This window comes from Leptidea sinapis, chromosome 1 (genome assembly GCF_905404315.1).
Source record: "Leptidea sinapis chromosome 1, ilLepSina1.1, whole genome shotgun sequence".
NCBI lineage: Eukaryota > Metazoa > Arthropoda > Insecta > Lepidoptera > Pieridae > Leptidea > Leptidea sinapis.
This window is the reverse complement of record NC_066265.1, coordinates 17,463,520-17,476,143: the sequence shown is the minus strand read 5'-3', so window position 1 is coordinate 17,476,143 and position 12,624 is coordinate 17,463,520. Positions and strand designations below refer to the sequence as shown.

Sequence of the window (12,624 nt, the reverse complement as noted above, 5' to 3'; positions counted from 1 at the left end):
GTATATCACATTTTTTTCGAGGGACGGGTTCGATTCCTTTTGTGAGATCGAGTGTGTACCTGCGGGCGAGGTGACCTGACGCGGGTGACACCTGCGCCCGGCCGGGGTTCACCAATAATACTACTATTTAAAATATTTACTCTGGTTTATTTAAATACTTAGATCGTAATATAAAACATTTTAAGACTAATTATTCATTATTTACCTACGAGAGGCCCGCGCGGCCTCGCACGGCTCGCACGGCCCGTGCCATCTGATCCGTATTACCTATTTTAGTTTTTACAGTTATATACATATATCAACTCGTCAACTTCGTTGAGAATAACGAAATAATTACATTTACAATAAAGTTTGTTTCGGATCGGGCCAGCGCGGGGCACCTACGCCGTGTCCCGCGCCTTAACCCCCCCTTCCTCACCCCCCACAAGTCTCTGTCCTTCCTCGCGAGTCACACGCACTAGCACTACATTCACAGAAACTAAACGATACTGTAACAAAACTAAGAGGCGGTGCCACCGGCCACCGGCCAGACTAAGACGCGGAGAGCTCTAGTAGCCCACCGCAATGTACAATAGGTTATATAAAGATAATTCTTTGAGCGATCCGAGAACATAATATATATATAAATATTAAGTACCGGCTGGCCATAACACAAACAAACAAACAAACTAGAGTATAACAAAACAATTAGAACCGTTCCCGGCGACCGGCTGCGGTCTCCTCAATAAATGTTAACATTGCACTCTATCGTCTGGGGCCGCGGCGACGGCGGTACTTACCGGGCGGGCGGCGGCACTCACTACACACTCACAAGCACCACTGTTCACTGCGGCCGGTCAGCTCCCGCGGGCTAGTGCGGCTCCGCGTAGAAGGGCCGCGGCGGAGCCCACGGGGCGAACTGTTAGTGGGCGGCCAGCGTGTGCGCGCCCTGCAGCGAGTGGCCGTGCTGCGGGTGCGCGTGCCCGTGCGCGTGCTGCGGGTGCGGGTGCGGGTGGCCGTGCGCCGCGTGCGGCGGCGACAGCGCGGGCGAGTGTGCGTGCAGCGGCGGCGAGCCGTGCACGTCGTGGTAGTGGCCGTGCGCCATGCCGTCCATCATCTCGCCGCCCAGCGTGTTGGGCGGCGTCATGCGCTTCTCCTTCTGCCGCCGGTTGCAGAACCACACGCGCACCACCTCCTTCTCCAGCTGCAGGCTGTCCGCCAGCGAGGTGATCTCCTGCGCCGACGGCTTGGGCTGCTTGTGGAAGTGCTGCTCTAGAGCGCCCTTCACCGACACCTCGATGGAGGTCCGCTTCTTTCTCTTGCGGCCCTGCGCGGCGATCTTGTCTATACTGGTGGGGCTTCCCGTGGTCGAGTCGGCCTCCTCTAGCCACTTCTGCAGGAGCGGTTTTAATTTGCACATGTTCTTAAAGCTGAGCTGGAGGGCCTCGAAGCGACAGATGGTAGTTTGCGAGAAGACGTTTCCGTAGAGAGTGCCGAGCGCCAGGCCCACGTCGGCCTGCGTGAAGCCCAGCTTGATGCGGCGCTGCTTGAACTGTTTGGCGAAGGCCTCGAGGTCGTCGCTGGTGGGCGTGTCCTCCTCGGGCTGGTCGCGCTCCAGCGCGTGGTGGTGGTGCAGGTGCGGCGAGGGCTGCACGTCGCGCAGCATGTGGTGCTGGTGCATGGGCACGGGGTAGCCGCCGTGCAGCGCCACGGGCGAGCCGGCGCCGTAGTGCGCGGACACGACGGGCGCGTGCCAGCCGTGCGCCAGGTGGCGGTGCTCGTGCGGCGCGGGCTTGACGTCGTGGTGGTGCTGGTGCACGGCCCAGGGGTCGCCGGGCGGCAGCGAGGCCCAGGGGTTGAGCGGCGCGGGCGACGGCGAGCCGGCCGCGTGCAGGTGGTGCTGGTACTTCATGTCGGCGGGCTCGGCGCTGCGCGGCGATGCGGCGTGGTACCCGCCCAGGTTGCCGAGGTCCAGCTCTCCCGGCATGTACGTGGTGGCCGCCATGGCGCCGTACCTCAGGTCCACGGTGGACGGCGTCTTGCCGGCGCGAAGGCTCTCGAGCCTTCACCGGGCGCACTCGATCGCGAAACAAGCGCGGGGGTCGCGCGACACTGCGGTAGCGGCGGGGGCCACCTCACATCGGGTGTAACAGCGAGCGACATGCGCGTGCGTGCTCGGCGGCAGCACGGGTCGGACTGGCGGCCTGCGGGCCTCCCGCCGCCCAGCCGCGCGGCCCCCGCGCCCCGCGCCCCGCGCCCCCCGCCCCCGGCCCCCGCCGGCCCCGCCCAGCGCCGCCCGCTAATCAGCACGTACCGCGCCGCCCTGCCCCCTCCACCGCGCGCCGCACTCGCTACGTGTACTCCGTGCAGTACTTACTCTACGCCGCTCTCGCTATTTACAAACACCATGACCGCCGAGCGGAGAGCTGGCGCTGTTCACTCTCCGCGGGCTCAGCCTTGCCAGCCATCTGTCAAACTAGAGTTAGTGTAAGCATGTCCAAGTAGATAGAGTTAGTCTCTATCGATATGTTCTACAAACTCTACATTAATCATAAACAAAGAAAGTAACATTTTTATTTAACCTACTTATATTTAGTGGATCCTCTTAAGCATTAGTTTTGACGTTGTATTTTCGATCTGCTTCTCATATGGTAATAGGCTTATTACCAAAACAATTATTATTAAAAACATAGAGTAGATGAAATAAATTAAAGAATTAAAGACGGAAATTATAGTAAAAATCACATTTGGTACTTATAATTAATGGAATAAAAATAAAGGAATATTTTACATAAAACAAACCACCTAAATAAATGTAAATTCATAAAAACAACATGGAATAGTTAAGACATAATATCCAATGTTTAATATTTCATGTAAATAAATGTGGAAATGCTTACATATACACATATATATATATTTTTAATATTTACAAACTGTTAGCATAGCTGTAACAAACAATAAAAGTTATTTACTTATTATTAGTTATTTAGTTATTTTACTAATTTAATTATAATATTGAAAAAATTAAAGCAGCTCTCTCAACGGCCAGAGGTCACAGTAAATCAAAATTACATTCTATATGTTTCCTTCCGTTTATTTATAATGTTTGCCAACAGGTTTACATCTAAGTTACAACCAGAATTTACATTCGTATTATGAATAAAGATCCAGTCCCAATTACAGGCAAACACATGTTCCGTTAAAACAATATCGCTCGGTATGGATACGGATTACATATTAATAATAATATGGAAGACTAATAATTATTACGAAAATTTTGAATACAATTTTTTTTTTTAATTTTTTTTTAAATATCTATACTATACTGTACAGCAAGCCGTTTTGACCCAAATTGGTCCTGGTATTCATTACATAAAAGGGCCTATAATTACTTTATCATCATCATCAAATCAAGGATATCTGTGCAAGCAAGCAAGGATAATCCATGAAGCCTCTTATAATTTCAAACAACAGGATTTGATCCGATACGTAACGGAGTTCCTCAAGAGATGAAAATTTGTGTTGTAAAAAATAAGTGTTGTAATCTCTCCGAATATGATTTAAGAGTAGACAGTAAGGACAGTAAGAAAAAACACGTAGCTGTTAATGTGAATTTTATATTGGGGATTCCATATACTGCAACAATATTCCAAAATAGATCGGACTAGCGCATTATACACCGTCTTCAAAGCTGTATTATTTTGGAAAATTTTGCCATAAAAATCCCAGGAACCGGTATGACCTATTCACTATAACATCTATATGGTAAACAACATATTACCTTGCGATCAAAAAATACTCCAACATCTTTTATCTTGTCCACTTCCTCGTGGTCTGTGTCCTGCACTTGATGCGAGAAATCAATCACTGAAAGTTAATTGGTAAATTTTATCCGTTACACCCTTCTATTCGGATCATGTCCGTCAGTCTGTCTACAGCTGCAATTAAGTACTATGGATGTTCCTACTTGATGATGCCGAAATGTTAAAATAGATTTTGGGGACATATTTAAAGAGCAACAGACATATTTTTTCAAGACTGAGAGATTTCTAAAATTTAAAAATTATATTAAATTGGGGTCGCAGACGTGGTCGCTAACTATGGGCCTTATGAGAAAGCTCATGGTCGCTTAGAGGGCAATGGAGAGGGCTATGCTCGGAGTTTCCCTACGAGATCAGAAATGAGTAGATCCGTAGGAGAACCAAAGTTACCGACATAGTCCAAATGATTGCGAAACTGAAGTGACAGTGGGCAGGGCTCATAGTTCGACGGACAGGTGGCCGTTGGGGCAATAAAGTCCTCGAATGGCCACCACGAACCGGAAGACGCAGTGTTGGTAGGCCCCCCACAAGATGGACCGACGATCTGGTCAAGATCGCCGGAATACGTCGGTCCGATCGTCGTGCAAATCTTCGGGGGAGGCCTTTGTCCAGCAGGGGACGTCTTCCGGCTGATGATGATGATGTCCAAAACCTACTTTATGATCATTTTTTTTAAGTCCACAAAACAGGATACACTAAAATATTGTATTAAACAGAAATATACGTTACGGCGACTACCTCCTTCTGGAATTGAACACAGCATGCTTTTAAATGTGTTCTAGATTTTAAAAGTAAGAACAATATTTGGACATAACTCCAAAAAAACGTTCCAAACCACAATCATGTCGAAATTGACTTAAGAACACAAAACTGGTCACGTGATTCATGTTAACGGACTGTAAAAAAATGGCAACCTGACTGTCACTCTTTTAATGACATCATGACTTAGTAGCCCAACCCACATGTATGGAATACACTAATATATTTTATTATACTTAAAACACGAATTCCTTAAAATGTGATGTTTGCAGCTTGGAACGTTTTTCAGGAACTACGTCCAATTAGTCTTTAGATGAACACAGTTCAACCCCACCCTTAAGCTCGTCAAAGCTAGTTTAACTCGAAAACTATTTCTCCTACATATCAATGTTGGATGATGGATCCCTACAATATGCATTATTAGGACTATAATAACGTGTTCTTATTATTATTAATCAGTGATTTATTAAAAATATTTGAATCTATATATATATATATATATATATATATATATATATATATATATAAAAGAGAATGTATGCTTGTATGTTCCCTAATAACTCCTAAACTATTCGACCGATCTCTTTTGTAATAGATTCGTTGAAGCTCAAGGAAGGTTTACATATATAATTTATATGGCAAAACAACGTTTGCCAGGTCAGCTAGTTTGAAATACAGAAGTGCTAAATGTGGCACGCCTTACATATGCGCCATAGTAAGTTTAACACAAGTTTGTCTTTTTTTCACATAGTAAGTAATTATCAATAATCCGCTATTTCTAGTAGAAGTCTAATCATTGTAACTATTCAAGTTAAAATCAAATATTATTTTCTTTTTATTCTATAAGAGTTTGTGAGGCCACTGTCGATTTTGTAAGCCTGAGATCTATAGAGCTTACTTCGCCTTTACTCAGACTTTACTTAGGAAAAACTAAGCGGAAGGTGATAAAGCGAAAACTTGAATTTTGTATTGGACTGGCTCAGCATATTTACTGATATCAATTAGACATAAAAACGTAATCAAAGATTACACAAAAAAAATTTGAAAACAAATAAACTCCAAATGTGACTTTGAGTTTCCTTTAGTGTTAATTCCGCCAATATTTGTCTTTAAACAATTCGACACATGTTTCGTAAGGAACAAATATAAGAACGCGAGAGGTCGTGGGTTCGAGACCCGCATCGTTCATAAAATTTCGTTTTTAAATTTTATTTGTGTATGAGATAATAATCAAACGTGTGTTTTAAAATTCAAAATACTAATCGAATCTGAATATTTACTTCTTTTTTTATTATCAAAAACAAACAACTACAACTTACAGAGTAGTTACATAAAGAAATAACATATAAGGCTAATAAAATTGTAGTCAGATACGCTATCCACATGTTACTATGTCAAATTTTGAAGTATACAATGCTAGGTACATATAATAAGTGTTTATACTATATATTACTAGCTGACCCAGCAAACGTTGTATTGCCGATATTAAAAACGCGATACAAAAGTAACTGTTGATCGTAGATGACCGAAAATTTGAAGTTGTATGTATTTTTTAATGCTGACTCATAATCAAACATATTTAAAAAAAATGTCAAAAAAATTAAAAAAAAAATTGGCGTGGACCACCCTTAACATTTAGGGGGATGAAAAATAGATGTTGTCCGACCTACCCAATATGCACTCAAAAATTCATGAGAATCGGTCAAGCCGTTTCGAAAGAGTTTAACTACAAACACCGCAACATGAGAATTTTATATATTAGATATATACTATACAGGCGTGCATTGGTTTTCTAGGAAGGTAGGAACTGTGGATCTAACAAGTCGTATAGTTGAGCTTTGGAATAAGCAAAGATTGCTTACCGTAGGTATTAACCCCCTTATTCATTATAGTCTGGTAACTTAAAGCATTGCTAATTCTCACTCTGTCTTCTTCTAATGACCTAAGTCAGAATGAGAAAAAACACTCCTAAGCGGCTGTTTAAAGTTAACGGACCATTATGAAGGTAAGTATCTAGCGTAAGAAAAGTGTATGAGTGCGTGTTCAATGAAAGTTTCGATCGATTTTTATAGTGATATTAATCGATTCTTTTCCATTAATCTTACATCCCTATCTTCTTCTATATTTATAGATATATATATATGGTTGATCTTATTAATTTTGACGAAGGTAGATAATGTGATTAAGAAATAAAAACCTTTAAGAGATTAATCTAATATTAATACAATATTTTAGGAATCTAGATTTAACTTACTACTTTTAACTATTCTAATTGTTCTTGTTGAAGTCAATACTACTTGAGTGAACAGTGTCAAATACAAAATTATTCACCTCCATCTCGTAAGTACTGCTACTGCCACCTTGCGGTGAGTAGATGAACCTATGACATCAGACAAATAAGAAAAAAATGGGCTTAAATTAGAAGTGAACATTATTTTAGCATTTAATTTTTATATTTATTAAAAAATATGTATTAAATAATATACTTATGGATTCCCAGTGGATACAGTACCATCGTCAAATTTTTGTGAACAGCGCCATCTAGGCGGCATGGTTATCACTTCTGAGCTAAGTTACATTGCGGTTTCTTCAATAGACCGAGGAATGGCTGGACGAATGACGATATTATAGTCGTTTATTATAGACTCGAACCTTTTACAAAGCTTCGATTGTCTAAAACTATTACTCCTTTGCTAAAAAAATAGGTACTTTAGATTTATTCGACTACTCTTAGTTATTTACAGTTGTAAAACGGATTTGATGCATCAAGATGTACTTTTATTTTTAACAGTTGTTAAATAGATATTTTGATGCGACAAAATAAAATAAATATTATTTATTGATGTGAAAACACTTTTGCTTGGTAATTATTAATTAGATCTTAATACGTTTTAATAAGATTTTTAGGAAATTACATCATTAAATCACAAACTACATTACAAATTAAATCACGGAGTAGGATGGATACTTCTACAATTAATTTACATTATTTATTTAAAATTACAAATAATTAAATAAATATTAATATGGAGTGTAGCCTGTACTTCTGAACAGCGGAATGACTGGCACCAAACCGATCTGACAGAAGAAGAGTCACTATATTACCAGCGATAATTGTCTAGTCTGCCATATTACGGTGAAAAAGTTGTCATAAAAAACCAATTTAAGCAATTTTACATCAACAGAAATTCGTTAAAATGACAAAATCCCTATTTTATTTCTTTATAGCACAATATCCAAACACAAACTGCAAGCTAACGATCGAATAGAATATTGTTTAAAAACTTTAAAATTTTCAAATTTAGAACATTTTACTTAACTTGCCAGTACTTTTTAATGCGTAGACAATTGCTTCTAATTGATTGAATGCATATAAAACCTCTTTTTAAGATTTCTATAGTTGTACAGAAAGTTTTGGGTGTACGTTTTTTTTTTGCAAATGGGTTTATTATATATATTAAGTAGGCACGTAATATTAGAATATACTTTAAAACGATTAAATTTGTCACGTGGAACTGATAGAAAAAATATTTTCTTAGTAGGTTGGGGAAAAAGTTTATTGTAATTTTATATTAATACTCAAGATTTTTTTTTTTCAAATTTAATTCACATGTAATTAACATTATTTTATACAGGTGTCCCACGGCCATGCCACAAAAGGCATAAAAGGTGTAAATGAGAGTACCATAAATATTTCAAAAATTTTACTTCAATGTATAATGCTTGCAATGCATTGCTTCTATGCAATGCTGAATAAATCTATGTATGTATGACATAGATTTATTCAGTCTCAAAGCTTACATTTTCGATAAATGATACAATCGGCTCATGGTAAGTAAAATATGAAATGAATTCTTTGGTTTCAATATCTTTCGAATACTGCGTCAATTACTGTTTTTGATCTTGTTGTTGATACAGTGCAACTGCTGCACATTTGCAAATTTAATTTAGCGACCAAAAACTCAAGCAAAGGAATCGCTGTATCTAATGCAAAATTTACATAAAACTTCTAAACTGCATATGAAGTCGTGGTACATATTGCAAGGATTACACATGATTTCAACCGCTATGAAAGACATTACTATCACTGCTACCATATTTAAGTTCTCCTGGTATCTGTGTAGTAATACGTAGAGTGCTTGACGTCAGATTATATTAGGGTATACTTGCGTCATACATAAAACAATCTCTTCTTCAACTTGATCTCCTGGTACCAAAACCCTTCCTATCTCATTCTCTCGCCGACTGAATCCTATACTGTTTGCTTCTCTATCGTATCGCTTTTTCGTTTTATGGAGTTTCAAATCACAACGATTCTAAGGAACTTTCACTTCAATAAGCCTTATAATAAAGCCTATCGATCGGTAGAATAAAGCTACAGGGTATTTATTTTTATATTAGTTCTATATTATATATTAGTTCGTTCCCGGTTAAACGTGGTAATTATTAAAAAAAATATCAAATTAAATTAAGTCTTCTTTCAGTAAAATGTTACATCTACAATATTTAAAATACTTACCCTCCACGAGGCATAGCCGTGGGACGCCCTGTTTATCTGATTCCATGCCATCTTATAACTTTTGAAATCTTGTAAGTAGTGCATAATCCCGTTACTATAGAAAGTCTTCTTATAAAAAACGCGACAAATAATTTTGCAGTCCTCTGTTTGCGTTTATATTTTCACAAATAAAATCATAGTTTTATTTTCTGTATGTCACGTGACCAAAAACGCCGACCACCAGTTTGTGACGTCAATATAGCAGAAACAATATATTTTTAGCAACACACCAACGATACGGACTATAAATAGTAGATTTTACACCGAGTGCACAAAACGAACCATTTTTATCCGAGACTTCTAGCAGATAGTAATGTCGATGATAAAATGGTTCTGTGGACGAGTTATAAACTCTGCTTTTCATTTCGATTGCGAGGAAATAAAACAGTAGGTTTAACATGGACATGTTTAACAATTTAAGCAAATTTAAAGAAATTAATAAACACACGATAAAACAAGACCTGTTTCCCGGCAAAAGCGGCGGGACCGCTTTTTTTTTATTCTTACGACATTGATATTAGGCTTGGGCTGCAGACCTATACAGCCTACTATTAAATTTATTTTGTAATATATATTTTTTTTAATTAAATAAATAACCTACCATTTTATAATTAAAATTTTAATATCCTAAAGACAAATTTTAATATCTTAAAAACACATGAGGCAAATAAATTAACGTAAATATTATAAAATAACAAATTCTATCTCTGAACTTTTTATTGTGTTTGACTGTATGGCTCATTTTCTTTGCCTTAATATAGATACATTTATGAGAAGATACTTTTGTGCACTTGTGCATCTGCACTTCTCATAAATGTATCTATCTTAAAAATCGATTTTGTGCAGCCTATATCGTGCACAAATAAGCAATTTCAGAGCATGAGAAGTGAAATAGTAGCTTTTACAACGAGTGCACAAAACGAACCATTTCTATCCGAGTTTTAGGAGCCCGAGCCGAAGGCGAGGGCTGATAGTAATGTCGAGGGTATAAAGGTTTTGTGGACGAGTTATAAACTCTGCTTTTGAAGAATCCGAACACTTGCAAGTCTAAAGGAGCAAGCTCAGAGTTAGCTGGCAGATGCATTAACACCTCCAGCCAAACTCTAACAGCGGTTTAACATATGAATGTTCTAGACTCTTTTTTTTATAAAAATAAGGCACGAGCAGGACGTTCAGATAATGGTAATTGATACGCCCTGCCCAATACAATGCAGTGCCGCCCAGGATTCTTGAAAACCCCCCCCCATAAACTCTGAGCGGCACTACAACTGCGCTCGTCACCTTGAGACATATGATGTTAAGTCTCATTTTATACAAATGATTTAAGTTTTCTTTAGTGTTAATTCCGCCAATTTTCGTTTTTAAAACAATTCGACACGTGTTTCGCCTCTACACGAGGCATCCTCAGGACGTGTTGTCTCACCAAAAATGGCACGAGACTCTCGTGCCAGATTTTGGCTTGACACTAAAGAAAACTTAAATCATTTGTATAATTATGGATTTCCGCAAAGTAACGCCTAATTCAATAAATTTTCCAATAAAGTCTCATTTGCCCAGTAATTTCACTAGCTACGACGCCCTTCAGACCGAAACACAGTAATGATTACACATTAATGCTTCACGGCAGAAATAGGCGCCGTTGTGGTACCTATAATCTAGCCGGCATCCTGTGAAAAGAAGCCTACTGGTACACTCTAGCGTAACAGTGCTGAAAGACCACACCCTTGATCGATTCCCGCCGCTTTCTCTGAACTTCTTGCTGTTGTTTGCAGATCTGAGAGTTATATCCGAGTCGTTGGTCCTGACCGGCAGTTAATCACCATCAATTTCTTTAGACACAGCTCGTTTTCTTTACGTCTCAATAATAAAAAGCGATTGAGTTAACGGTTCATTAAGTTTTGTTTCAGTGAGCTCGTGTGCCAACTAAATATTGATCTTTATTCTGTACCAAGCTTTTGAAAACATTTCGTTTCACTTTCTCAAAAAAAGAAGCGACTTCAAAAACACTTTTCCAAAACAATAGATAATATAATATGCATTAAAAAGTATAACAGTAATTGCGTATTTTTTTACACTCTGATTAATTAATCAAATTCTACAAACGATTTTTGTTATTTTTGAGATCGGTGTTGCGGTGCTCTCGCCTCTCGCCGTCACGTCGTGTGTACATCTCACCTATAACAAAACCTACCTTGGCTGGCACCAACTCCAAAAATAACAATAAACGTTAATAGAATTAGATAATAGATTAAATTGTATTGAAATACGCAATTATTTTTATCTATTGTTTTGGAATAGTATTTTTGAAGTCGGTTCTTTTTTTTAGATTTTTAGTGAATCTGAACTACACTAACTAATAATTTGTCTAAATTTGTATCTACAAAATTTTGCAATGTAGCAATGAACGTAAGCGCATTGCAATTTTATTACAGACAGTTAGAAATAGTAGACAGGACACATAAATTCATAAAATTTAACGCGTGAGAAAATGAGATAGGAAGCATTATTTTTATTTGAAGATAGGAAGCGTTTTGGTACCAGGTGAACATAGTTCAAAAAAAGATTGTCTTATGCATGACGCGAGTATACCTAAAAATATTCTGACGTCATGCGTACGACTTATTACAACATACGAATTACGCAAACCAGGAGAACTTAAATATGGTAGCGGTGATAGTAATGTCTTTAATAGCGGTTGAAATCATGTGTCATCCTAGTAACATGTACTAGGACTTCATATGCAGCTTAGAGGTTTAACGTAAATTTTGCATCGGATAAGTACAGCGATTTTATTGATTGAGTTTTTGCAGTCGCACTGTATCAACAACAAGATCAAAAACAGTAATTGCTATTGACCATATTAAGACCAAAGTATTTATTTCATACTTTAGTTACCATAAGCCTCAAAATCATTTATCGACAATTTATGCTCTGTGTCTGAATAAATCTGCGTCATATATTATACGAATAAAATGTAAAATAATTATCAAACGATGTATGACTATGATCATTACTAAAATCTACAATTATCCTCTTCCCGAAATTTTACATTTCTCTCAGTATCATGAAGCCAAAACTTTAGAAGGTTTCACTTCTACCACGACATGCACACATGTTTTTTTTAAATGTAACATTTTGAATGTTGTGGTCGTATCTACATACCTCTTGTAACCCCCAGCCATTATTAAATATCCATATCACTACATATTATAAAACAAAGTTATCCGCCGCGTCTGTTTGTCTGTTGGTCGCGATAAATGCTGCACCGATGTTCATGCTACGGATTCATTCTCCAGTGGATTGTGTGGTTCTCGAGAAAGATTTTAGTATATAATTTTTTGTAAATAAATGTGAATGTAAATAAGTTCTTGTACACATTCTTGTATACATTAACGATGATTGTTGGAGGTGTCGGAAGAAAATAAATCGTCTGGGGGTTATTAACCAAAACGCTGTCTGAACTCTTTGTGATATAAATAACAAAATAATATTTTTTTTATGAAA

At 38.7% G+C, this 12,624-nt stretch overlaps 1 protein-coding gene and 1 long non-coding RNA gene across 2 annotated transcripts; both read right to left on the bottom strand.

Moving 5' to 3' along the window:
* Window positions 1–126: 126 nt before the first annotated feature.
* On the bottom strand, window positions 127–2,169 carry LOC126970125 (silk gland factor 3). Its single transcript, XM_050815858.1, has one exon. The coding sequence runs from the start codon at window positions 1,982–1,984 to the stop codon at window positions 902–904; it is 1,083 nt and encodes a 360-aa protein (XP_050671815.1). The 5' UTR covers window positions 1,985–2,169; the 3' UTR covers window positions 127–901.
* A 1,587-nt stretch (window positions 2,170–3,756) lies between these two features.
* Window positions 3,757–7,151, bottom strand: LOC126967632 (uncharacterized). Its single transcript, XR_007730054.1, has 3 exons — window positions 7,049–7,151; window positions 6,894–6,942; window positions 3,757–3,849 (listed from the first exon to the last, which is right to left on the bottom strand). It is a non-coding gene; the product is annotated as an uncharacterized LOC126967632 (long non-coding RNA).
* Between the last annotated feature and the right edge of the window lie 5,473 nt (window positions 7,152–12,624).

Bases quoted from the DNA above. Each gene is read 5' to 3' on its own strand.
- LOC126970125 (XM_050815858.1), bottom strand. From the start codon at position 1,984: ATGGCGGCCACCACGTACATGCCGGGAGAGCTGGACCTCGGCAACCTG.